The sequence below is a fragment of the Lipophrys pholis genome (genome assembly GCF_963383615.2).
Source record: "Lipophrys pholis genome assembly, chromosome: 4".
In the NCBI taxonomy this organism is placed as follows: Eukaryota; Metazoa; Chordata; class Actinopteri; order Blenniiformes; family Blenniidae; genus Lipophrys; species Lipophrys pholis.
The window spans coordinates 20,371,787-20,399,173 of NC_137637.1; the positions used below are offsets into that span (position 1 = coordinate 20,371,787).

The 27,387-nt window shown below is 40.4% G+C and overlaps 2 protein-coding genes across 4 annotated transcripts; both read right to left on the reverse strand.

The window, feature by feature from the left end:
• Positions 1 to 456: 456 nt before the first annotated feature.
• cyp27b1 (cytochrome P450, family 27, subfamily B, polypeptide 1) lies at positions 457 to 6,692 on the reverse strand. The gene is made up of 9 exons (XM_080462347.1): positions 6,383 to 6,692; positions 5,376 to 5,566; positions 4,798 to 4,988; positions 3,565 to 3,765; positions 2,686 to 2,849; positions 2,431 to 2,597; positions 2,250 to 2,331; positions 1,976 to 2,173; positions 457 to 1,558 (listed from the first exon to the last, which is right to left on the reverse strand). Exons 1-9 carry the CDS (start codon positions 6,602 to 6,604, stop codon positions 1,445 to 1,447), a joined length of 1,530 nt encoding a protein of 509 aa, XP_080318473.1. The 5' UTR covers positions 6,605 to 6,692; the 3' UTR covers positions 457 to 1,444.
• A 12,533-nt stretch (positions 6,693 to 19,225) lies between these two features.
• mettl1 (methyltransferase 1, tRNA methylguanosine) lies at positions 19,226 to 27,191 on the reverse strand. Of its 3 annotated transcripts, none has more exons than XM_080461798.1 (6): positions 26,971 to 27,173; positions 26,236 to 26,363; positions 25,951 to 26,135; positions 22,870 to 22,941; positions 20,915 to 21,016; positions 19,226 to 19,896 (listed from the first exon to the last, which is right to left on the reverse strand). In XM_080461798.1, exons 1-6 carry the CDS (start codon positions 27,072 to 27,074, stop codon positions 19,780 to 19,782), a joined length of 708 nt encoding a protein of 235 aa, XP_080317924.1. In that variant the 5' UTR covers positions 27,075 to 27,173; the 3' UTR covers positions 19,226 to 19,779. The 3 variants fall into 3 exon arrangements, with proteins under 3 accessions (XP_080317924.1, XP_080317923.1, XP_080317925.1); XM_080461797.1 differs by having other exon boundaries at positions 19,479 to 19,896; positions 22,870 to 22,983; positions 26,971 to 27,191; XM_080461799.1 differs by having other exon boundaries at positions 19,479 to 19,896; positions 22,870 to 22,938; positions 26,971 to 27,185.
• Positions 27,192 to 27,387: the final 196 nt, after the last annotated feature.

The following is a 27,387-nucleotide window of genomic DNA, read 5'->3' on the forward strand; positions in this document are numbered from 1 at the left end:
TAAACATAATAAGGATTTTCTTTTCATTTTCCATAAATTTAATCCAAAGATAAGTATCCCTAACATTTTGTACGTAGTGAACATAAGTACTTCATACAATAATGTATGCATCCAGTCTGTGTGCCATAATTTGCTCACACTTATAAGTAAGATGATTTGATCACAGCAGGGCTTTAGTCAAAGTATTGACACTGCACAGCTTTCATGTCACATCAGAACTTTGATTCTCAACTTTGTTTTTCTTGCGAACATTTGTAGAAATTGCTGCCTAAATAAAAAAAAATATCCTGGTATCAAAGTAACACCAGCTAGAAATATGTTTGATTAACCAAAGACTTTATCGGGACCTTTATTTCTCATTACAAAGACAATAAAACACCATTAAAGTGCTTCTGCGACATAAACAAGACTCTCAAAATACTGTATGACCAAAATGAAATGACAAAACTCAGTGTTGCATTCTGAAAGTCTTTATTCACGTTTACATCAATAGTTTTAAAACATTTAAATTATAATAAATACAATGTTCACCTTGTTAAGAATGTAAAAAAAAAGAGTACTAATATTCATATTAGGTCCAGATATGTATAAAAAAAATTTTAAGACAGGTGGTTCATTGGTAAACTGAAGACAATGTAGACAGCTATATGAAGCCTGAGTACAGAGGAGTCTAGTTTTTAAAAAAATTTATTTCAGTGGCAAAATAATTTCTCACACAGGAATAATTTCAATAGCTGCCTTTTTTTATTTTTATTGAAAGAACCCGTATTGATTATTTTCTTTGCCCAATAACCCCTTTAAAACACACACTTTAATGAACATAGTGGAAGCTGTTGCTACGCAGCAGCCGATCGGAGCAGGAGATAAGAGAAGCCATGTGCCAGTGTGAGGCTCTCTGAACACTTTTCAATAATTTAAGGTGCAGTGTGTATCGCAGATTTTGAGAGCCATGTAATGTGCCTCCTCCGATGCTGAACATGATTAGACATGCTGGTGAAATTAAATACTTGTACAATTATGACACAGGAAATGGTTGATACTACATATTCAGGAGTGCACAAGATCACAGTTCATAAGCAGATTTAGAAAAAAACAGTAACCAGATTCGGGTCTTTGCAAAAATGAGGTCTTCATAGTGATCTTCTTTCAAAACAACATGGTGAATGTGTTGTTGCACCGTTATATGTGAAATGCCTCAGTGGTCAGAGGTCTGCCCCTAATGCTTCCTACATTTTGTCTGAAACAACATGCGGGCCAGCACACACTCAGTTGCCATTTGGAAGGTCTTCAGTCTTTGCTGTGTTGAAGGATGAAGGTCCACGCAGACATGAAGCGCTGTGTGCAGCAGCCCCACGGTTCCTGTGAAAACGCTGCCTGCCAGTTCGCCACACTGCCGGGGGACTCACGTTTACATTCACGTAACTGATCAGCTCAGAAGAGTAGGTCATCGTTCAATAAACTGGAGGTTAATGACATTTTCAGGAACTAGTAGAGTCCGTGTCATAGGCTTCACAGAAACTCCTTCTGGATCTGGCTTCACATCAAACTGTATGAGAATCTAATTAGAACAGAAAAAAAAAAAAAAAAAGATTTAGGAACTGGGCTACTGGAAAAGGGGGAAAAAGAGAAAAGTATCAACTGGGTAGTGACTAGGAAATCCCAGGATTAAGTGATCAAATTAATTTATTAGAAACTGGATTTGTACAATTGCTGAAAGCCCTTTCTTTAACTTTCTTAGATTGTGCCAAGAAAATGTGTGGAAAGAGGATTTGTTTGAAACCCTGCAGTTTCTGGCAAATGGTATTAAAATGTCTGAATTACTGAACATAGCTAAAATAGTCTATGTAGCACAAAGTGGGGAGAAACATTCTGGCATCAGTACCATGAATGCCCGGCCTTGACTAGGGCAATCAGGCAATCCTATTTCTACTTTCTGATAACAGTATCTAAGTGGACACGAAGTCAAACAACTCACCCTGGCAAGAGCAAGGTAAAGCTCCAGCTCAGCGATTCGCCGACCGATGCAGCTTCGTTTTCCCACGCCAAAAGGTACGGAGGCGTACGGGTGGTGGCTCTCTTCTTTGGTGAGCCAGCGGGAGGGCTGGAAATCATCTGGATTTTTAAACACTGCTGGATCCCGGGATGTTGCAAAGTGGCACAAGGTAATCAGAGTCTGGAGAAAAGCATTTTATGGTTAGTGCCTCGTCTTTAAAATCAAACTGTGGGAGACAAATCATGTAAAGACTTACGTTTTTCGGGATGAGATAGCCTCCAACCTGAATGTCCCTCTCTGTGATGACCCTTGCATTAGCAGGAATAACGGGGTACAACCTGAACAATAACAATTCAACAATGTGAAGCAGAGCAAAATCAGATTATTTAAAAAAAATAAAAAAAAAGTGTAAATGACCGCATCATCTTGAGGCCTACCTGAGCACTTCTTTGACTGTGGCTTTCAGGAGAGGCATGCGGGCCACATCTGCAGCAGCTGGTATTTTCCGGTGTCCAAGGACAGCTAAGACTTCCTCTCTGAGTGCGGTCTGCACGTCGGGGTGCCGGGAAAGCTCATACAAAGACCAGGACATGGTGCTGGAGATCTATAGCGACATGGGGGGTCGGGGGTTAACTGCTTGATGGACTAAAAGCAGAAGTCAGTAAATAAAATGACAGATAAGTGTCTCTTACAGTGTCGACTCCTGCGAGGAGCAGCTCTGTGACGTTGCTGTAGACTGTTTTCATGGGCAGCCCCATCCGTGACAAGAAGTAGGTGATATAACGCCCCTCCACCTTCTCTCCTCGGGCAATTTTCTCTGCTTCGGCAGTCAGACGCTGGTCGATGTGACCTTTCGCTACCCATAGGAGAAGAAAACAGGCTATTATGACACAGAAACACATGATACATATGGTAAGTGAGTTTGACATGCTGAAGCACTGAGACAAGTATTCAGCTTTCTGGTGCAATTTGTCATAAAACTAAGATCAACTCATCCTTCTTAAAAAAAACAAAAACGGCCTAAACCCACACATCAAATCCAAGCCTTCACACTTGTTTCAGTGCAGATGATCTTGTAGTGCGAAGGTTAAAGACTTTAATCTCCTGTTGCCTGATCTAGTAGAGACCGGCGTCATTACTTTAAAAGTTTAATGTCTTTGATCAGCATAAGTCTTAATGTACTGTAACACTGAATGGGATGAAAATTCAGTGCTTAGTGGAAACTTGCAACACTCAATGTTAAGAGAATTTAAGGAAAATAATAATTATATATGGGATGGAAAGACTCACAATATGTTCCACGTCCATCTTTGTTTTGGTTCCATGTTACAGTACAAGCTGGTGTTTTCTATCTAAACTTTAAATATAGTTAAAATCTTCTTTTTAATGTCCTCTAAAATCTGCTTACTCTCCATGCTGGTCTCTGTTCTGTTTACATCTGTTCATTCCTTTATCCTAGCTTTCTAAATTCTTACATCCAAATGCCTTTTTGTAGAATGCAGTGTTGGACATATAAGTAAAACTCCTGTATTTGTAATGATCAGCAACCAGTGGAAGGAGGATTAACTTACCAAAGTCAAACATGTAGTCCCAGCACTGACAAAACACACTCCAGGGTTTGGGAAAGAGCTGGTGAAGCCATCTCGGCATGGCCATGGTGAGGAGTGTCATCACAAACATGGTGTTAATGGACTGGATGAAACGCTCCGTCTCTTCAGGAACAACTTGATCCAGGCAACCAATTCTGGACTCAAACAACACTGAGGAGATACCTGAGAAGCAGCAAGAAAACAAACAAAACGTGAGAAAAAGACTGGAAAACGCTGACGGTACTAAGAAAAAAAGTCTGAGAGCATAAAAAGTTATTTTCCCACCGACTCTCTAATGCAATCTGAATCATTTAGAGTGAAATGGTTTGAATTCTTTAAGATAACTAAACTTTCGTACCTACGAGAAATCTTTAATTACAACACATTTGATGTCCACAAAGTTGAACAATAGAAAATAATTATGTGGTGACTGGTCTGATGGTGTTTACCCTATGACCAGGATTGATGACGGCCATGTGAGTTACAACGAAACACATGAGTTTTTGTTAGAAAAATTATTTTCCATCAACTCCTGTCGGTCAGAGCCCCTGGCCTTTTGTTGTCTTAACTGGTGAAGAGTGAGGACCACTGACGGGCAATGAGGCGTTACAAGTAACGCGTAACTGTAATCTGATTACTTTGATCGAGTCACGAGTAAAGTAAGGGATTGCTTTTGCAAAAACAGTAATTCGATTACTGTTACTTTCCTGCATTACTGAACTGTGATTTTGTCCAGTGAGGCTGTCTCGCCATAACGATGACGTATCAGCCTTGTGACGTCAGTGCAAACAACAGTGTGGTGGAGTGATGGAGACATCGTGGAGTGCAGGAGAGAGCAGGACCTGCCGCGTTGAATGCTCGGAAATACCAACGTTACTTTGAGTTCGACTCAGTAAAAGGTGGAATAAAACCTTAGCGTCCGATGTGCAGTGTCCGTGGGAAGAAAACTTAAATTCCACCTCAAATCTGAGCACCCCCCCATCTCATTACCCGGACGATATTGCAAAGGTGAAATGGAGGGATTTGTTGTTGGATGGGAATGTTCACATTTTTTAAGGGCATGCCAACCCTTCATAGATATACACATGTTAAATGTCGTTGATATTGCAGAGTGTTCTGGCCAGCGGCTGGCCCTAATTACCAATGCTCACATGGTGCGCTACACCCTGTAGTGATGCATGACATTGCTGCCCCTCACACAATGTGTAACCTTACCCTCAAGGCCAAAGCGATAGAACTCGCTGGCGATGTCAGAGACGAGGCCTTCTGGACTTCTGCAAAAGCTAAGTCTGGCAATCAGGTCATCGACGACGCTGTTCAGCGTTTTATCGTAAGCCTCCACCGCCTTCGGCCGCAGCATGTGTTTCCCCAGGAGACTTCTTACCGCCTGCCACTCCTCCCCCTCACTGAGAAAAAAATACAGCATATTGTACTTTAAACAAGTTTTGCCAAGAGGTCAATAGCAGACATTCTCTACTGTTGGAGAGTAAAGTCCGGTGAGTCTGGACGCTTGTGGCTGCACTTTACTGAGTCTTCAGTTAACTTGAGAATCTTGTAACACAACTGTAAGTCAACAAAAGAAGAAAGCACATTCCACTATGGTTTGAAAGCCTTATCACTAAAGTGGCAATTGATAAATAGGTAACAATCAGGTCACTTGCCATACTTTACAATCAGTTTATGGTCAATGACAAACTTTGGAAAATACTTCAAGTTTTGGAGTTCAAATAGAAAGAATTGCTATCGATGGAAAAATGTGAGGACTGAAAAAGTAAGAGCAGGGTGACACTCACGATGTTAAAAGCCCATAATGATGTCCTCTGAGCTTCCTGTAGTCTTTCCAAGAAGAAAGGTCAGAACGCATGGGGTGCTGGCCCTCCTGCCTCAGGACCTGCTCAATGAGCGTTGGATGGGCCACATGAACTGTGAAGATGGGGCCGAAGCTTGCCTTCCACATGGGGCCATACCGCTGCACTCCTTTCCGCTAAACAATGAAACAGAACACTTGATGTTATAAAGACCCTGCAGACTTCAGAATCACTGGCATTCATGTTTGTACAAACTTCCCTCTAGTTTAAAGCCCCGTGCAGAAACAGGGGTGCTTGCAGACTTTGTAAATGCCCCGATGAGTTAATTTTCACAAAAGATTCATCACTCAAGCTGACATGTAATCCATGAGGAAGAAATGAATAGAGAAGTGTGAAGCCAGTACACAACTTTTATCAGGGTGGGAGCACAAAAATCATAATCTCTTTTCAAGTGCCGAATTGTACTGATTACTTAACAATCTACGAGAACCGAAGCCACTAATTCAATAATAAACAGTTACATGAACAGAATCAATAATTTGATGTTCAATAATGGTTTTTGTTGGTTTCTAGATTAAGATTTTTAGGGGCATATTTCTCAGGCTGGAGAGAAAACAGACTGGGGCTGCATGTGGACAATGTCTTGCATTCAATGAGGATCGACTTTTAAGTGATGGAGTCATCTAGCGTCCATGAAATCAATAAAATAACACTGAAAGGTATTAAGTCAATCCATGGATTGTTACTTTATGAGTGGAAAAAAACAACAACTTTAACACTGCTATTGTTCTTGACCGAATGTTTCTGGTTTTCCTGAAATACATCAGCAGCAGATTTGCAAACACCTGCAGCTTTACTGAAATGTTTCTTTTATGCACGCACATGGATTTAACTTGTTATGTATTCTAATACATGAACAATCCGAGACGGACATTAAATGCTCTATATATATTAAATTATAAGACATGTTGCTTTACTGTTCACCCTCTCACCTGTAACTCATGCAGCCGTGACAGACCCCGTTTGGCAAACAAGTCGTAGGCAAAGCTGGCGACGGACGGCCCCGGCATCTGGTCCAGAGACTTGGCCACCTTGGTGCCCTCCACGCCGGGTGCTGCGCCCTCAGCCCACCTCTCCATCCACTTGGCCAGGGGGAAGGCGCTCCGGCCGGACACTCGAAGAGCTTGCTGCAGCATCTTTCTCACTGTGATCATGGAGCGACGGCCAGGCGCGGCTTTCTGGGACAGCGATGCTCATTTTGATGTCCCCGTTGGAGGCTGTATTTATAACACACGACCTGCCCCTGGAACCCGGGGAGGGAAAGCTGAGGGGTTTTTTTTTTGGGGGGGGGGGGGGGGGGGGGGGGGGGGGGTTTCCTCTTCTGGGCCAATCATGGATGTAAATCCGGTCCTGGTCCCGCCCAGCTGGGGATGTAGCTGCGGAGGCGTGAGCCGAGACGAAGGTGTGTCCAATCAGAGGGCTAAAAGGAGACCATCCCAGAGACAGTACACGTGGAATCCCTGGATAAATAATACATGACTTCTCTGATACCTTGCAGGCTTATCTGGACCCATGTGAAGCCCTTTGCTCCCCCGATAGGGCAGCAGACTCACCAGAGATACCCCTGTCCCCCACCCAAGGACAATGTTATTATGGATCCCTGCTATCTGAAGGGGGGGGGTTGTTTGACAGTGATAAGAGAGACTGGAGGTCAGCTTCACTTAGACATGATCAAACGTGTTAAAGAAAATTGAACAAATAAGTTTGAATTGCCTCACATTTAGGGATAAAACACACACTATTAGGATGACTTTGTGTGCAGACGCAACATAAGCATTATCCACACCTGATGCCTCTTTGTTTACCCAGCTATGACTAATTCTTTTGCTGACTTGGTGGGTTTTCCTGGTGGAAGAGAGAAAATCCTGACCTGATTTCATTTGAACTGGAACTTGTCCAAAGCACCATGTGTGTGTGATCTGTGAAGTAACAGTCCCAGGGCTATACTCAGAATCTGCTTTGACATTTACTCCCACATTTTGAATGCTCTTACTAGAAATCTTAGATCAGCCATTTCCAGAGAGACCCACAGAGATAACTGGCATCCTGAGACATAAAACAATGTGGGCTGGAAAGGACACCTCAACATCTATCTATCTATCTATCTATCTATCTATCTATCTATCTATCTATCTATCTATCTATCTATCTATCTATCTATCTATCTATCTATCTATCTATCTATCTATCTATCCATCCATCCATCCATCCATCCATCCATCCATCCATCCATCCATCCATCCATCCATCCATCCATCCATCCATCCATCCATCCATACATACATACATACATACATACATACATACATACATACATACATGCAACACTATTAGGTCATCACAATAGAGACATATCACTGCGTATACTCGTAGCAAAACTGACTTCCCCTTCATTGCCAAGATCTTATGACATTTGAGTGAAATGATCCCGCAGATTTTCAGTCTTTATATCTGTGGAATCCCTCTTATATATGAAATATATGAATAATAATCATCCTTTAAGACACCCGTCCTTTTAGTGCCAGACCTTAGTCAAGGTAAATCTTATATTATGACTTTTTTATGTCAGTTAAATCCTTCAGTCCCTTTGGTGTAAATGAATGTGAGCCGCCTAAAGAAGGAATAAATATAGGCTGGCGCCTGAGAACAAGCTCAGCAGGCTATGAAAGGTTGTTCTAAACTTTCTCTTATTAGTCTTTTTTCCCCCTACATTAAACTGACATGTAGAATAGAGGTAACCAGCAGGTGATTTATACATCATACTGGCAACATTGTTGGAGGCCTGCCGCACTGAGACGTTCAGTCATGTTTGGTCATAAACAGAGAGTTAGGTTTTCCTCATTGAAAGAGTAGAAATGAGAAAGAAAAGAAATGTATTTCACTATAAAACTTGAAACTTTAAAAACGTCAACATGTTATGTAAAGCCTTTGACCGTTCCACTTTTGTCATGATGCATTAAGTAGGTTAGTTGGTCCAATGGTATCTTTTCCAAAGCACATCAAGTTTGTGCTTTGGAGAAACGCTCTTCCTTTTCTGGGGCACATTCATGTATCTGCACTCCGCAAAGGTCAGTCAGAGTTTGATTTATTTGATGAGGGGCTGGGAAAAGATTCCATCTTGTGAGTTTGTGTCTCTGTGCTCCTGGCCTATTTTTCGGACTCCTGAGTCGTGACATCCATAAAGGTCAGTATGCATCTGTAGTTCAGTTCAAATCTGGCTATGAAATAAATAATTAAATAAACACTGGATTTGTTCACTTGGTTAGTGTCCTTACGTGTATTGCATTTTGCTTGTATTTAAAAACAAGAAAATCAAGCATTAATATTTCTATGAGAACCAGCAACACTATTACATAACAAAGTTAGAATAGGTTGCCCAAAGATAATTGTGGCTACTGAAGTTGACGAAGATGAAATCGATCGTAATATTTGACACCAGCTCCTAATATTGAACAAAGACACTGGACACAATGAGTAACATCATCAGCTATAATCCGTCTGACCTGACTATTTACAGAACTTGACCTGAACATGTGAATCTGAATGTCGTTTCAGAAGACGTACACTAACTGACAATAATAGGTTACAAGGATAAAAGACAAACCAAATATGGTCCGTCAAAAACGTCTATACGCGAGACACCACACGTCGAAGACGTACAATTATCTAGCGGGGTGATAGATAAACAGTGACCTCTGAAATTTTTATGAACACATAAACAACTTTTGAGAAAGGGTCATCAGGACCTCAATAGGTTTTGCACAACGTATTGTCGAGCAAAGTTTTTTTTAGCTGTGATGTGAATGTAAAGGGAAATGTTTGTTGCAGTAAATCACACAGGGTGACAACAATCCACAGCGACAAAGTGACGTAAACCCAGTACTGTGTCGGTGCTGTACTGACTCCACACTTGCGTCTCATTTGAACTTGCTGAATTTTATTGCTGGAAATAAAAAACGTTGTCCCCCTTCTGTGCCTTCTCGTGCACATCTTCAGATTTCTCTGTGGCCTCAGGTTGCTGGTATTCATCTTCAATTTCTCACTCCACTGACTGGTGTCTTCAGACCACACACAAGAAACTCCGTTCAAAGCACACCTTTTAATTACTTTGTGGCTGCCTGAGAATTGAGGGATTAACATCGATTATGAAAAAACATAATAACAAATGTTGCCAAATAATTTCTTCTTTGTGCCATTGTGCATTGCAGACTGATGTGGCCCAGTCATAGATCATATTATGGAGTGTAGAGGTGATAGCCTGGGAGGTATTTCCCCTTACTGTATTGGCCCAGTGCCCAGAGGGAGGCTGTTTCACTCAGACTAGTGTGTTAAAGTTCATGTCTGCAGTCTGCCTGTCTTGGGTGGGAACACGAGTGTTTCTTTGTACATACATACACAGTGTATAGAGGGAGCGAGCGAGCGAGCGAGCGAGAGAGAGAGAGAGAGCGAGAGAGAGAGAGAGAGAGAGAGAGAGAGAGAGTCTGTGTGTGTGTCAAAGCCGAGTTTTACTGTCTTTGCGGGGACGAAAACTACAAATCGCAGTATATTTGCGGGTGACCAAAATGCTGGCCGTCACAAAACATTAGAAACACTCTGGAGTGGAGATGAAACTTCAGATCTGAGATTTAAGGTTTTCAATGAGTATAGTTAGAGGAGGGGCTACAAAATGCATTATGTCAGAGTATGGGGTGGACGTTCGCTAAAGTGTCTTACCAATGTGCGTGTGTGTGAGTGTGTGTGTGTGTGTGTGTGTGTGTGTGTGTGTGTGTGTGTGTGTGTGTGTGTGTGTGTGTGTGTGTGTGTGTGTGTGTGTGTGTATGCGTAGCAGTACAATGTCTGACTATTTTTCCTCTCTCAGCCAGCAAGTGAGGATGGTGTATTTATGGTGATGGGGTCTCTTCCAGATGCCCCTGCCCCTTTATGTAAGATTTGAATAGCTATGTTTTCTATACATTCCCTATATGAAGTCAGTTTCCTGGTTAATGATCTTTATTAATGTGATCACCACATTGTCCAACCACATAAAAAAAAAAACCGGTGTTCTTTCCCAGTAATTCTCATGCGGTAAATACAGTTCAATAATAGAATCTTAATGATCATTAATAATTAACACCTCAATCATTTTATTCACATGTAAATAATTGTAAATGTTATTTTGGTCAGGAATATTTATTTTTATATTAGAGTTCAGATTATATTTGGTATCCACCAAGTCTTTCTTCTTAAATCTGTTTTTAAGAACGTTCTCAGCCATTAATCTTTATTCATCTCAACTATGTTTAACAGTTTATTACTTTAGCTAACCTTCATCATGAAAATATAGTGCCCTAATAAGGTAACATTTCGTTTGGAAACTATTAAGCCATTTATATCGCTATAGGTTTTCTTGCTATCTGTCGCGAGCCTTCATAAAGCAATCAATCAACCGATAACATTTATTGTAAATGCAAAGAAAAAAAAGCTAATCAAACTAATACATTATGGTTATATACAATAACCATATTGTAATTGCTTTTAAATACATAATTATCTGTTGAGCTTTTCTGCACAACTGCACAAGCGCCTGTAGTCCACGGATTAGTCCACACTGTTTGACTGATCTGATCCCTGCTTGCACGCATGTTGTCTGACCAAAATGTGAAGTTGCTCTTTCTTTTGCTTGAGAATATGTCGTGCATTCAGGCTATACATAACAATCAGGACGTATTTATGGTGCGTTAGACATGGTCAGGCACACAATGTTTTCTGTAATCAATGAGCCGAAGAGTTTGAGTGTGCATGTAGCAACTAACATCATTTGCCAAAAGCCCAACAGCTGCTAAAGAGCACACAAGGTGAGATGATGTAATGAGGAATGAAAATGGAGCAAAAATGATTATTGAATAAGGATTTTTTTATTGGCATGCATGGACTAATTGATTGGGATTGTGCAGATTTTCTTTTTAAAGACTTTCATGTCTTAAATTTAAAATAGGTGTTTAAGGTGTGGTGAAGGGTGTCCTGTTAGATTAAGAACACATCTGGACACCAGATGTGTCTGACATGTAAGAAAGAGTATTTCATTCTGGCTGTATACGATGTATATCCTCCACCGTGACTTCATATATATAAGGGATAATGAACCATCTTTACCGCAGAGATGTATGTATTAGACACACCTACATGTGTACACACATAATGAAAGATGACACAAACAACGTAATGCAGTCTGATGAGGTTTAGTTGCACTACAATCTATAATTAACGCTCTGCTTGGTTAACAAGGAGACTTTAAACATATCAGAGAACAGAAAAGCTCCTTTAGGTCGATGCCGTGACATCAGATTAAGGTGAAATGGGTCAGAATTATATTTTTCCACGTCTGCAAGAATTTAGCAGCACCTCAACATTACTCACCACACAGCAGTCTTTCCATACTTGATCATCATAAGAGTTTTCAAGGTATATCTTGAGATATTTAAAAGAAAATCATAAAGAGCATCAGGTATATACAGCTAGACTATTATTTCGCTTGTATTTATAACATTTATCAGTGTGTTATCTCTCTATGAATCAAAGGATCAATCTGAATTTATTTGTTCTTCCAGAAATGTGTAAATGTGTATTTTTTTGAAAGCAGTTTATTTTTTCCAAAAACATTTCTTCAAAAAAAAAAACCATTGGTAAGATAACTGGCTCTTGAAGCAAAAACGGTAAGCAATCAGCCGAGAGAAGAAACAACACTGAGCATTGTGGTTTATGTTTGTATGGGTTAAGCATCAGTTGGAATTAAACTTGTTCAGAGAACAGCTGGAATAGACATGAGGGGTTATTAACACATAAACCCCAGTAGGAGTATAAATCAGTCCAGTATTTCATACAAGCTTCTAAACTTGGGTCATATTTCGATCGCACACTTAATTTTTCAAGTGAAAACCAAAGAGTATCGTGGAAAGAAAACAAACGCAGACATCGGTAAAGGAAAAACATGAATGAGTTTTTTTTTTTAAAACGTGTACAATATCTCTGAACAAAAGATCCATGGCTGAGCAAAGTCTGTTTGTTTTTTTAAAGACAGTGAGATACAAAGTGTGGACAAAATGAAAAAATCCTTAATGGATCAAACTGGGATAACACGTTGTCAAAGTAAATATGAGTTGCAGCGAGGATTATGAGCTAAGGCAAACAGCACTACAAACATACATCAATCTTCCACTGTGCTTACAGCACAGCTTGCGCGTGGTTTTTGGACATTAGGAAGACCCAGAAAACATGCACATACAGGGAGAACATGTAATCTTCACATGCGTTCTTGCTGGGGGCGGGACTAACAACAACAACAACATGAAGCATATTTTACAAACAACTTTGTTCAATATAACAAGTACGAAGTTCATATTGGGCCTAATCTATAGCAGCATGCAGCAGTCAGAACATGACTGATGACCACTTGGCACATATACAGTATTTTGGTCATCTGTTGCAAGTTGGCCTAAATAATGAGGCAGCCATGATGTCATGACCACCAGGTGTAAACACTTAGTGCGAGGGCTGCAGCTGCTCTCCACAGAATAATAACTGGTGTCCATCAGCAGCAAAGTTTAATTTGCAAAGTTTGAACAGATCACATTTCTCACCATTTATCACTTACATATGGTGGCCGGACAAAAGTAAACTAAGCAGCATTGTTTGGTTCAACCATATGCTGACCCACACAGTTGTATAACTGTGTAAGTGGCGTGTCTTTAAGCCGCTCCTTTGTGGAGTCATCTCAGCAGATTGTGATCTGCATGTTATGCTTGACAGATGTCTTACCACTCATTCCCTCATGATGTAATGGGATTGTGGAGATTCAAATCCAGGACTTCTAGTCACAACCTCACTTCCTTAACCTCTGCAATGCCACTGCCCTGTGTAACTGTGTTAGTGATGATGATGATGATGATGATGATGTTCAAGGTGGGTTGTGCTGCTTGTCTCTATATAAATGGGAGAATTTGTTGTTCCAGTAGTAATTTTCACAGAATTTACTTCATTACATTCCAAATCTTTAGATAAAGATGTTGAGTTGTTGAGTTAAATGGACTTTACTTACATAATGTAGTTGTTCAGGGCCTTTGTCACATTCACCCATTCATATTCACACACCAGTGGTGACACGTGAAAGCTGCTCAAGCCCTGTTTAGAGCAATTTGGGTTTAGTATTCTATTCAAAGACATTTTTGATACGTGGACATGGCAAGGGGGAGGATTGAACAGAAAAAATATTTCTCGTATCGACTGAGCCACGGTGGCCCAGGTGCAGTTCTTTTCCTGAATAATTCTTCAAATTGACAGCCACTTAATTATTTACCTGTAAGTATTTATAGTTGTCAGTCAACGGTGTCTAGGAATCTGTACTGCAAATGATCTGTAGGACTCAACCCCTGAAGGCTGATACCAGTTCTGCTGAAATAGGAAAATAGCTCTGCACAGAGAATAACTTCCAATAGTGATATGATAAAAGGTCAAAACTCAACTTCCAATGCACTTTTTCAGTTAAAAAGACTTTTTGCATCCAGCAGCTAAACTTGGGAGGATTGTGTAACTTTGGTATGTTTGTTAGTCCAAAAGAAAAATCAGACATTTTATTGTCATTATTATGTAAAAGTTAATGGCAGTGAGAAATATATGTTTTAGCTTGTAAAGGCCTGGGGACTTGTAAAAACGGAATGGCAAATGGATCTCACTTAATCCCCAAAGCACTTGACACTGTTAATCACATTCACCCATTCACACACACACACCAAACAAAAACCTGAAAGAAAAAAAGTTCATTAAATGTATCTTCAGCTACAGCGTGGCAGTTTTAATGTCAATCACTGTGTGAAGTTTAAGACACATCTACATTGGACCTTTCTTTCGTGTTACCATGGCCTCAATATACACCATTGGGAATGTGTATTATAGACATCACAGAGACATTTGTCTGGAACTAAAGACAGAATGACAGGATCTGTTTGAAGGAGAAAAGTTTTTTTCAGACCCAGGTGATTCACGGGGTACAGGAGACTGTTTTGGAGGACGGCACAAAGAAGATTGTTCAACCCCACAAACGTTTTCTCTGTCTGTGCTGTCAGGTTGTGAGTATCTCGGAAGCCATGCAGTGCAGGGCTAGCACAGGACAATAGCAAGAAGCTGAAAACAATGTGAACAGTTTTTCTTTGTTCCATTGAAGGTCCTGAAAAGATTAGGCTGGAAATCCGAGGCCTGAAAGGTTTCTCATTCGTTGAGACCCGAAAGTCCCAGATGAGGAAAGATTAGAAACTGAGGGCAAACCTGCAGGATGAGCTTGATCTGATGTGGCTGTGTTCGCTCCTGCCAAAACTGTTGGTGTTGTGTGAAAGGATACGTTGGGACTTTTTTGGGGCTGAGCATGAGGTGGCAGGCCAAAGATCCAGCTGGAAGTCGAATGTTAACCGAGCAGCAGAAAAGCATGTCTCAACCTGAGACTTAGGAAGGGAAATAGACGCAGACCAAAAAAAGAAAAGAAAAAAGGAAATATATTGTTACAGCCTGAATGCAGAAACCGATGAACAGAAACCATCAGACACTTACAAAAGGATCAGAAATATCACCTGCTACATAAAACATCGAGCCCCTGATGGTGTTCTTATCAGATGTCATCAAGTGACCCAGTTGTTCAGACAAACGCATGCAGAGACCGTGGCGGGAGCATCAATAGCTTTGTACAAATCTCTGACGATGAACACTGAGAAAGTTGGGGCAGTTTAAATGATTAAGTCAACATATTTTAAAGTACACCTCATCACCAGCCTGCTGAGTTGCGTGAAAAGATCAAGGCAGTCCTCTGTCAACATGATGTGCTTCAACCAGCACGGCCAGTTAGTCTCACTTAAGACAATTTTTGGAAATGAGCTAAAGCCGCAAACCAACCTTCCATGCAAAATTTTTAAACTCACTCATCATTATGTTGAAGTTGTTTTTGCTTCATATGCACACAAACAAATATGTCATTATGATACTTTTTCCATTTTAAGAAGTTAATTTGTCAGAAGATTTCTACCAAACGTATCACTTCAGGTTGTAAAATAGTTGATGCACAATCAACAAGAGGAAGAGAAAATCAAAACTTTATGATGAAAAGGCTTTTTTGTTATAAGCCAGCTAGTCCCTAACATTGAATACCATCTCAACCCTAATACTATGTAACAATCAGTCAACAGTGACTTATTGATCCCTGTAGTAAGCCAAGCCGTCAATACTAATAACATGTTATAATAAAGCTTTACTTTACTAAAAACATACTACTTTAAATCCGGAAAATACTCTGCATTACCTTGTTAGTCCTATAGTTCATTTAGAACTGTTGTAAAGTGTAAACTGTTCTCTCTGCTCCTCCCAATGAGTGAATGTTGACTTGTGCATGGCTGTAACGCCGTCTCCTGTGAGGAGCGGTTCTCTTACTCTTTGACTAAACTCCTCTTCGCTCAGGAAGTAACGCCTCATTAAAAATGAACCGTTGGTGCAGGCATGCATCCATGCTACCTGTTCTCAGATGGATTTTCACAGGTGCCTGTTTTGTTGCTGTTTCCCATAATTTTATAGAGCTCTAGAGTAACTTTATGAAGTGTCCTTCTCCTATTAACTGACGCAACTTCAGGTGAGCTGAAAGAAATAAGTCATCGGACTGATTTCCACACAGCGCTGGCATCTTAACTAACGTGTCACCATTATAACAATGCAGTTATGTCTACATTATTAAGACGGCTCATGCGGTCGAAAACAAAGTAACAAACGTGTCGCCTTCCCCAGTGGATGGTTCGTCTTTTCAGGAAGTCATAACCACCAAGTTTGAAACTGCGACTGTATTGAAGCACTAATTTTCAGTAACTTGCACAACACTGCACAAATAAACGACAGACTGTTCTTATCTGAAGACAGAGCTACAGCATGATGATTCAGTCTTTGTGTGAAGCCAATTCACTGCTGAAGGCAGTTTCTCTCTCTCTCTCTCTCTCTCTCTCTCTCTCTCTCTCTCTCTCTCTCTCTCTCTCTCTCTCTCTCTCTCTCTCTCACACACACACACACACACACACACACACACACACACACACACACACACACACACACGGGGGGGGGGGGGTTCTGCCCTTTGACCTCGACATCTTTTTGACATCCAGGTGTAATCAATTCTTTGTGTATGAAGCAAACAGCATCCACATCACTTCAACGGTGTTGCCAAATGCAAGTCATAAAGTTTGCCTTTTTGTTTTATTATTCCCCCGCAGAGTATTTAATTAAACTCTTCTTTGATGACCTGATGCTACTAAAATGTTATATGATGTACTTTGTGGCCACATGGCAATAATAAGTGAGCGCAAAAGTGCAGTTTTCTCAACAACATCACATATTTATTCAACTAATTAACATTTAACTCATAAAACAAGTGTGGAAACATTCCTGTATTCGGTAATTTAACTAACCACATGGAGATTCTAGGAAATTCTCGGAGAACTAAAGAGTCACAAATCAAGCTTCACTTGATTTTTGACTCTTCCATATTATGGAAAAATCACTTTTTAACCAATTATATGTGCATAATAGGATATTTGGCTTGTGTTCTATCTCTTAAACTTTGAGAATGTATAAATAAACCAGCATGTTGTGAGCTGCTCGAGATGCTGTTACATGTTGGTCGTTGGAAATAGCTTGTCTAAAGCCAATAACTGAGCTGTAAACATCTTCATGGGTTATTAAATAGGCTCCGAGTCGTTGAGATAAAATGTGACGTCTCAGTTGCCTTTAGTTTTGGATGGGGAATGTCATCAACTAAAGGCAAAGCCTGCCCATACTGCAGTGAGTGCCAATGGAAAGTTTACAGGAAACGTTACAGGAAGGGGAATTCCACAATATCCTTGGAATTTTCACTAACCATTATTTATTTATTTCCTGGATGGTTAAACCAAGAATAAACTGTTATAAATGGGGGTTAAAAAGGGAACAGGTTACAAACATGAGAACATCATCTTCAATTTAGGGCATGGTGGAAGAAGCATCATGACTTTAGATTGCTTCCAGTCATTGAGAGTAAAATTATTGAACAGCTTTATTACCAAAGATAGTAAAGAGATGACACGAAAGTGCATCAATTTGTGAATATTTAGATTTCCAGTTGTAGTAGGGGAGAGTGGGGTAAGATGAGCCAGACGATAATTTGACACCACCCCTTGTATTCAGCTCACCGTACAGGTTTTTTGTCGCATGAGCACAAATTCAGGAAAGATCCAACGTGAGCCACATGCTGCGAGGTAAATTGACGTATTAAATGGTATTTCAGTTGAGTATACTCAACTGGTTTGGTGTGTTTGTCATAAGTTAACTATTGTGGAAAAGGTATCATGTCAAGAACCTATAAGTGGAAAACAAGCTGGGACTCAGTGCCTCTTTAAAGAGATGGAGAGAGCAGTGATGTGCTGAAGAGGCTTCCTCAACCTCAAAAGGCTGGAGGAAGTGAAGGAGTAACGGTTCATATTCAACCTGAACCTTGACCGTTGGAATACCGAATAGCTATTTTGAATAAATGGTTTTTAAACTAACTGGTGGTTTGTTCTCACAAGTTCAAAACTCTTAAAAGTGTTCGTGAGCACCATACGCTCAGGTTTACAATTTAAAACTCATATGGTCAGTTTACTCACAAATAACTCAACTTACCCCTCACCTGAGGTATGTTGAGCCACAGGGCCACTTTTTTTGGACAAGCCAGGTCAACATAAGTAAAAAGTGGCTCATCTTGCCCCACTCTCCCCTATTTCTGTTACTCTTTTCTTGCGTAAAGTTTCCCAGTCTCAGTCATGAAGGCATGTGCTATCCTGTTCATAATCACCACTGCCTGCAGCACCCAAAAGGCTCTAAGCCTCTACTGTCCTGTTTCCAAACTCTTGACAGTCTTAAAATACCAACCTGTACTATAGAGCTACAATTAGAAAATGAACACAGAACTGTTTCTGCATGCACAATACTAATTTAATTTGAACTTCACAGGGACCCTTCTAGTAGATGAAGACAAGATAATTGTTCTCTATTGCGTGTAGAGGCAACACCCGTTGCGGTCAATCTGGGGTTTTAGATGAAGTGGATTTGATGCATTAAAGCAGTCGGTGAGTCGGGGGATTACAGGAGTTTCCATCTCTGCTCTCTCCACCCTATGCCGGCAGGAGCTGGGAGGATGTTCGACTGAATAGGTTTGACGCAATAATCAATAATTAATAATTCATCTGACTGCAGTTTTTGTAATTTAGAATCTATGGCCCTCGCCATCACTGCTGCGTCATGAGAATCACTCACATTTTCCCCAATTCGCACTGATTAAAGTGAACCGTTCACCTCCGGCATCCAAGGAAACTACTGATGATCTAAACATCTTTGAACTGATATTAGATAATCAAACAGGTTTCCTCTAGATACTCTGCTTCAGGGTTTTTTTTATTTCAAAACGTTCTACACCATTTTTGTTTTTTTTATAAAAAATTTGAGGCAAAGAAACAAGTGTTAATCTTTCTAATCCATTCGTGGATCTGCTACCGAGTGTATTAACATAACAAATAGACTAATGAATTAATATTGATTTTAAATGCTTTGCCAATAAAAACAAAACACAGAAGCCCCATCTCATCAAGTAGCTTTTGAATAAATATGTGTATATTTGGTTAGTATTCTTGCTGTGTTTTGTGTTACGAGTATTCTTGCTGGGAATTCCCAGTTTGATTCCAAGCCTGTGCACTTTTTTTTTTTTCGGTTTCCCATAAAGTGTGTTTCGTTCTCAGTTTGCCCTGTGGATGACTGGTGACCTGTTCCTCCTGCGACCTAAAGTTGGATGGATACCAGAGAAAATGAAGCCAGAACCCACTTATATATGTTCCTATATGAACTGAAAAGGCACTGGGTAGTTTCTTCCTGCCAGCTGACTCTGTAGCCCGGTTTGGTGTTACGTCACATCGAGCCTTTTGCACCGATTCTCAGTCAAATTAAGATAATGAGGCAAAGATTACAGCTGCTGTATTTCCACTTTAATTTGGAGAAAGTTTATGAAAGTTTTACAGGTAATCAAAAAATGCAGTTTGAAGTTTGCCCCAAAAAGCAAAACAACTTAAGAATATTTTGTTTTAAATGAGAGGATAATTAAAACAGAAAGTCTTGACTGAAAAGAAATCCTGCCATTTTTTTTATATAGTCTCTTGTGACCAGAGCAATGGAATACTTAAAATAGGTAAAAGAGCTTTTTAAGTAAAAACAAAACAAAAAAAAAACTTCAAAGATGAATCTAAAAAAATCCTTAGTCCAGACTGTCTCAGTTTGAATCCTCAATCCTCCGGAAAACTGCGAGGAAATTCTTCCCTCCGTTCCTCTGCACTTTCTTTCCTTCCTCTGTGCATGTACCCAGACGACTTATGATGACGTCATCAACCTGCCAAAACAAGATTGAAGATCCAGTCAAAGTCCGAGATGCTGTGGACCTTTAATACTGACGTGTGAGGTTTTACTCTGCAGGACCTTTAATCATCACGCGCACTCAAATCTGTCATGCACCAGCACTTCAATGAGCAAAGTTTAAGATTTGGTTCATATTTTCTCAAATAAGTTTAACCCAACCATTGTTTCATTACTTCATCTGCACACAGAGTGCTTTTGTTGGGACGGATATCACTACCTGCTCCACAGCGTTTGTGGGTAAAAGTCCAATAGATTTGTTTTAAAAGTGTAGCAGTGGTGTGAACTTATCACCAGCGACTGGTCAGGGGTACATGTTTAAGCTTTTGTAGTGATATTTGTGTTTCTGCTGGTGCAAGAAATTTTGTTGTTTTTTCCCCCCAAAATGTAAAAGGAAAGAAAAACAAAAAAAAAAACAGCATTGGTGAATCCTAATCCTCTGTAATCCAGGACTCATGAACCTTATAGAGAAACTATGCAATATTTGCAAAACTACACATGTACTTTCTTCCTGAAATGCAGAACAGACCGATTAATAGCCGGGCTTACATTAGGGGGCGATTAGCTGGGCTTAACACGGCATAAAGGCTGGAGGGAAAGTGGAAAACAGTACACCTCTAATCAGAGGAAAGAAAGGACATCTTAAAAACTTACTGATTAACACATTGTTGGTTCAGACTTAACAAACGTATATAAATTCAGGAATCATTTTCAAACAGACAGTTTCCGCCATACTGTTCTCACCTGAACTGAATCCACCCCGTATGAGAGCAGGAAACTAATGCAAACAATTTATGACATTTAATGTGGCCAAAGAAGGGAATGCAAATGGAAGATTTTAGAAGCTCCTTCAAAATGGAATGAAAGTTATTATAGAAATTGAAACAAACTTTATAAAACCAAAATTAAAAAAAACAAAAAAAAAACATTCTAGTCTATTTTCATTTCGACTTCCTTTTTTAAACAGAGCGATGGACGGAGCCACTTGGACGTACCAGCTCCTCCTCGGGGACGCGTGCAAACAGTGGATGTTCTGTGAAGTGCTTCACCATCCAGAGGTGGACTTCCTCCACATCTGTGATGGTGTACACCAAACCCTGGCGTGATCAGACAAACACATGGAGGTTAATAACACAGTTCCAGGAAGTCGCTTTTTTACTGGTGGCTGAACACTGACTCAATAATCAGGACCAACTCAACTGACTGCTCACTTAACATTCAGCTTATTTCATACAAATAAACAAAGTGGCTTTTTTTTGTTTGTTTTTTTTGGTCAGACGTGTCAGACAGGCTGCTCAAAGCTTTCCTCAGCTCTGGAGAAGAATTTATCTGAAAAGATAAAAATAACCCGCAGACAACACAGAGGTGAATCACCTCTGTCAATGGAGTTTACTTTGCAGACTGGACAGATAGAATTATTAGAACAAGGATTTCTTAGAAAACTAGGCGATGGCACAGATTTCCACAGCAGTGTGTGTCAGCACAAACTTTTTTTTTTTTTTTCTTTCTTTCCACAGAAGCCTGGACAAGGATGAGAGGCGGCGCGTCAAGACTACTAAACACACATTAATCACTTCTTTGTACAGTCTCAGGTGTAGTTTGACAACCGTTTTGATCTTAAACGATAATCACCAATAAATAAGAGACGTCGGTTGACTTTAATATATAAACCACTTCTATAAATGAACATTTTTTTTTACCAGCCTCTCCTCATGCCAACACATTTATGGCTTTGGTCCAGTGCTGAAGGGCCTTAAAATGCTTGCATGCACCCACTCACACACACAACATATGCATGAACAAATGCATCAATGTACACACACACACACACACACACACACACACACACACACACACACACACACACACACACACACACACACACACACACACACACACACACACACACACACACACACACACACACACACACACACACACACACACACACACACACACACACACACACACACACACACACACACACACACACACCCAAGGAACAACGGTAAAGCCAACTTTAGACACAGGCCTTCCATTGTTCCCTCACAGGCTCAGTCTGCGCTCACGCCCTCTTAAAGTGTCCCACTGCTGCACTGACAGCTCTGACAGGCAGGAGCTGGGTGTGTGCAGACGTCAACCAGCTGCAGGCCACACCGGTTGCTCAATCTTATTCCGCTGAATTCAAGGACTTTTGCGCGGTGCAATCAACTGATGAAATGATCAGGGGGGAAAAAAAAAAAAAAAGTCTGTTCAAGTTGCACATATTCAAAAGCCTTGGTGATAAACCACCAAGTACGACATCTTGCTCCTGTTTTTTTTTTTACTATATTTTTAATATCCATAACTTCCACTAACCAACTGTATAAAACTTCCAGTTTTGCTGCTCTGGTGGCCAGAAGCTGCCAGTGAAGTTATTTTCTAAAATGTTTGTGTAATGTATGTTTAAATTGCTTTATGTTGCTGCTTTGCGTTCTGTGAGGACAAATTGTTTACATGGTGGTTGATGTAGTATCTCAAACATAAACCAAGCTCAAAGTGTTGTAATAGACTCTCATCAAGTGGCTTTAAACTGTGGGTTTATCATTCATTGCAGCCCTAACAGCTGTGGCATTTTCCTCCTACTGGTGGCAGAGTTTTATAAAAACTACAACCCGAAGCAGAAGCCAATATCGCAGCTCAGGTCACAGTGCAGAAGAAACACAAAGATGATGACGTTAGTCTTGCAGAAGTTAAAATAATTCATCACCAGACAAAAAAAGATGTTCCCCCTCTAGCGTTTGCCTCTTTGATGATAAATATGAGACAGAGACGAGGAGCATTTACAATTTTCTTCAGGTTTTCTTAACGTGCAAAAATTTACCATCTCTCTGCGCAGTCTTTTTTTTTCCATAACGCTTATGTATCGTCTCGTCTAAAAAGCTGGAACAGGCGTCTCTCGTGTACTTACCCCGACTCTCAGCGTGTAGGCGTACTCGGCCAATAAAGTGGGACTGATGATCCTCCATTTGTGTTTGGTCTTCTTAAAATGAGGGTCGGGGAAGAGGAAAAACATTTTACTGAGCTGAAACACACACACAAAAAGAGAAGCAGCCACAGTCAGAATGATACAGATTTAAAATTTAAAGCAAACCTACAAGCCCAGATGTTAGTTTATTTGTGACATGTATACAGTATATAAGTGCTTTAGGGGCCTCGCTTAAGGGCCCACAGGGGTGGCGAGTTTCACTTGGTCCACCGAAAGCAGGACTTTAATCAACCCTTTGGTTCATTCTATCTGCTCTTATGTGTGAAAGAAATATTCCAATCAACCATCAGTCATTTTGCTGATTGACTTTATTTCTACTAAGAAGTGAATTATTAAAGCGTAGGTCTGATCACGTTTCACACAGACAAAAATAACAATAGAAAAAAAATGTAATTACATTTCGGGTGATTAAAAACAAATCTAAAAGTGAGACGATGTATACAAATTACCTATAATCCATTGAAAAAGATATCCTAATAAATTCTGTATTTACCTTTACATTTTCACAACAACTCCAATGACTTCATGCTTTACTACGTCATCAAATGTAAAGTGTCTGAGTGTTTTAAAAAAGTGCAATACAAATGAATAAATAAAAAAAATTATTATAAAACTTGGTCTTTTATATGCTTTTATTTAAAGCATTTCAGTTTTTAAAGTGGTACTCATAGGGTGTCATTGTCAAACGCAGGGGAACCAAGATACACAATCTGTGAAAATGAAAAGTATATCATTTGGACTGAGGAGGTTGTATTAGTTTGTGGAACCGCAGTTCTTCATTGGTCGGTAGTTTGTGGATCCCCCGTCTATGTCGTTGGCAAGTGTAAAAGCACAGTGTCGATTGCGATTAGTGTGTCTGATATATTAAAAATCATTCCAGCCACTTTTTATTAGTTAAAATAAATAACGTCAGGTACAGACAGAAAGATGTGGGGATAATCACCGGGGACGACTGGAGCCTCGGGGGCCCTTCAGTGCTGATGGAAGATGGAAAAACCTGAACACTCTGAATTACTTGGGGGTGGGGTTAGGCGGGTTGGAGGGGGGGTTACAAAACCTCGGATGAGAAAAAATAGGAAGAAATTAAAAGGGCAGTTTCTGGTCTGTAGAAAACACAGCTTCAGCAGTTGAAATGTTTCCGCGCACGTGAGACGGATCGGGACTCGATTGGGAGTCTGGGTGGTCTTCTCTTAACCCTCTACTTTGACCATATGGACTGTTTTTGATGTAATGATCAGCAAAGAAGAGGACTGCGGCTGCAGCCACATTTTTTATTCCCTGGTGAAGAAGTACAAGTCAACAGAGGCAGTTTATGGATGATTTGTGGCATTATAAAGCTAAATCAAGCCAAACTCGTCTGTCTGAACCCTGCAGAGCTCCTCTCAGCCATTCCAAATCTCAGTTTGGCACCGCGCCTCACCACAACACGGTGAAATAACAGTCCCATTATTCTAAACAACCTGAAGCAGCACACAAGAAAAAAAAAAAAAAAAAAGATTCAGTTTTATATGAAACACCTATAGGATTTATATTCCATAAACATGTCACTGTTAGAGCAGTTATTCTCCTGTGTCCAGTTCTAAGCTGAAACCCACTCAGGGCATTTGAGGCGAGGTTTGATCCAGGGTACCTAAATTAACCCTGGTACAATAAGCCCGCTGTGCAATCTAATGCAAGTTTCTACAAGTCATAGATTACCACAGCTAATTGGAACGGATAAATGGCGTTGTGCACTGTTCTATACTTAGCTGATGCGATGCCTTGCGTGTCAGTCAATGACCCCATTGTTGTGAAATCCCTGGATTTATCGAGCGATCTGTATAAATTAATTCGGTCCATATGTTAAACATGTGGAAGGTAATCATTTTTAGTCTGAACCGTTTGGCCTGCACATTCTAATCACCTCGGCAGTGCCAGACTGTGCAGGCTCTCCTGCAAACACAAACATGAAGGGTTTCAATATGCGGTCATATATACATCATATTCTGCAGTTACTTCCATATGAAGTATGAGCATAAAGAGTCAAAGAAACAATATCTTGCAAGTGATGATGGATGCAGGCGAGCAGATTGTTTGAGGTTCATTTCTTTGTATTTACGTCTTACAGTGACTCATACAAAAAAGTACAATTCCAACTATTACTTTGGTGGGAAATGATCTTAAAAAAATGATTTAAGGCAAAAATTGAGGGTCACGAGGAGAAACGAGGTCAACAGTTCTGGTTAAACCATTTTTTTTGGGGGGGGGGGGGGGGGTCTATAAACTTCTGCCTTACTAGTCATCTTGGTACAAACACATGAGTTGTTCATTCTCAGCTAAGAATCCATGCAGTTACAATCTTACTTTACCGCATCAAGATCCCCGATTTAAACCTGCTGGGCTACTCTGTGTAGAGTTTGCATGTTCTTCCTGTGTCCTGCATGATTTCCTTCAGCTTTCTTCCACATTTCAGAACAAGAATGTAACATTAACCCTCCAATGACTGGATTTAGTTTGAGTTCATGGCTGTAGAATTGACACAGAACACATGAGTGAGAGCATCTGACCGATTCAAATTTCAGTACAACTGTGTTGTTGACAGTATTGAGTTTATGTTACAAATGAGAGGTTGGTGAATTAAAAAAAAAAAAGAAAAAAGAAAGATCGGAGTTACGTGATGTACCTGAACGCATCACCCATGTATCAGACATGACACTCAATCCATAAAAATCCATAAATTAGCCACGTCGTTTAAGCCGCAGGGTTCAAAGCATGTGAAAAAAGTAGCGGATTATAGTCCGGAAATTACGGTAGCTATAAGGTGGATGAATAGAAATTAATTTGAGGATTTGTTTACTCAACATATTAAGTTACAGTTGAGGTTATTTTCCATCAACTTTCAGGACATTTCATCTGTAATACAATAGTGCAAAAACAACCCAAGAGTTTCAACATTGAGTGAGGAATAAGACTCCCCGGCCTCGTCTGTCAAAAAGCAGCAGTAATCTCATGAACAAAAACTACCTGTCCTTTGAAGAAGAAGTTGGGGAGGTACTTCATGGCGTTGCTGCGGAGACAGGCGATGTTCTGATATTTTCCTGGTTCAGAGGAGCGCAGCGACTTGATACGATCTTGAACATAATCTGACACTTTAACCCGGATCTCCAAACCCAGCATGAGTTTATCTGGGAAAAGTGGAGACAGCTCCACTGAAGTGGAGAGAGAGTAGAGCCGCAGAGATACAGTAAGATGAGGTCAAAACCAAGCAAAAGCCTGCGAAAAAAGGCTTGTGAGTACATCAGTGACTACCTAAAAGCCCGCCGTATCCACACCCAATGTCTGCAAACTCCACTCGAGGGGTGTCCTTCTCACAGACGTCACTCGTCATGAACTCTGGATAGAGCTTGGACCAGTCCATTTCCTCAGGACATACAGGACTAAAGCAGGAGAACACAGAAACAAAGTGACCAAATCAATTAAAAAACTTTTTCTGTCCAGGAAATATTGAAACACTGAGTTTGTTTTGACAATATTTGAATATGTATGTTGCACTATAGAATTCTATATGAAATTTTAAATTGCTTTTGTGTTGCAAAAAAATGTGAATGAAGAATCTCAGACAATAGTAAATCCTGGGTGAATTCCTGGGCTTTTCAAGAACAACTGTAAATAATGCCATATCCATTCTGTGATGCTGGCTTGCCGACCTTTCCTAATGGAGTTTGCAAGTTCTTCCTGTGCATACACAGCTTTTTAAATTTCCTTCCACAATATGCAGATGTGCATTAAGTGACTTGTTGTCTTTAAACTGTGAAGGGTGGTTGCCTGTCCCACTGTGTTATCCCTATGATGGACGGGTGATGAGTCCAGTATGTAATCTGCTTGTGCGTGGTGTAAACTGTGACTGGCACTATAACCCAAACACACACACACACACACACACACACACACACACACACACACACACACACACACACACACACACACACACACACACACACACACACACACACACACACACACACACACGCGGACTTGTCTCACTAGTCGAAGGAGTGGTGAGCCATCGGGTTTGAATGAGCTCTCTGTCTGTAGTAACGCTTCTGCGGCATCGACGAACTCATGGTGGGCTCCGATAAACACGCCATCCCCGAAAATCTTCAATCTGTCCACGAATCTACTTTATTAACCTCCTAGACGTCCAGTTTCAGGTTGTCACGTTTATTTGTAGTCATTGGCTGGGAGTCGCAGAGTGAGGCGTCATCAACAAGCGTCTCTTTTGGGTTGCCAGGTTGGGTGCAACTTCCGCAGGTGAGAATAAAGATTATAGCAAATAGAAGCACAAATTCCATCAACCTTCGCTTTTTTAGATCAACAAATTAAAAAAGAATCAGGTAATGTATACAGTGTATTGGAAATGCGATAATAATGATAATATGATAAAAGAAAAATGTATTTTTG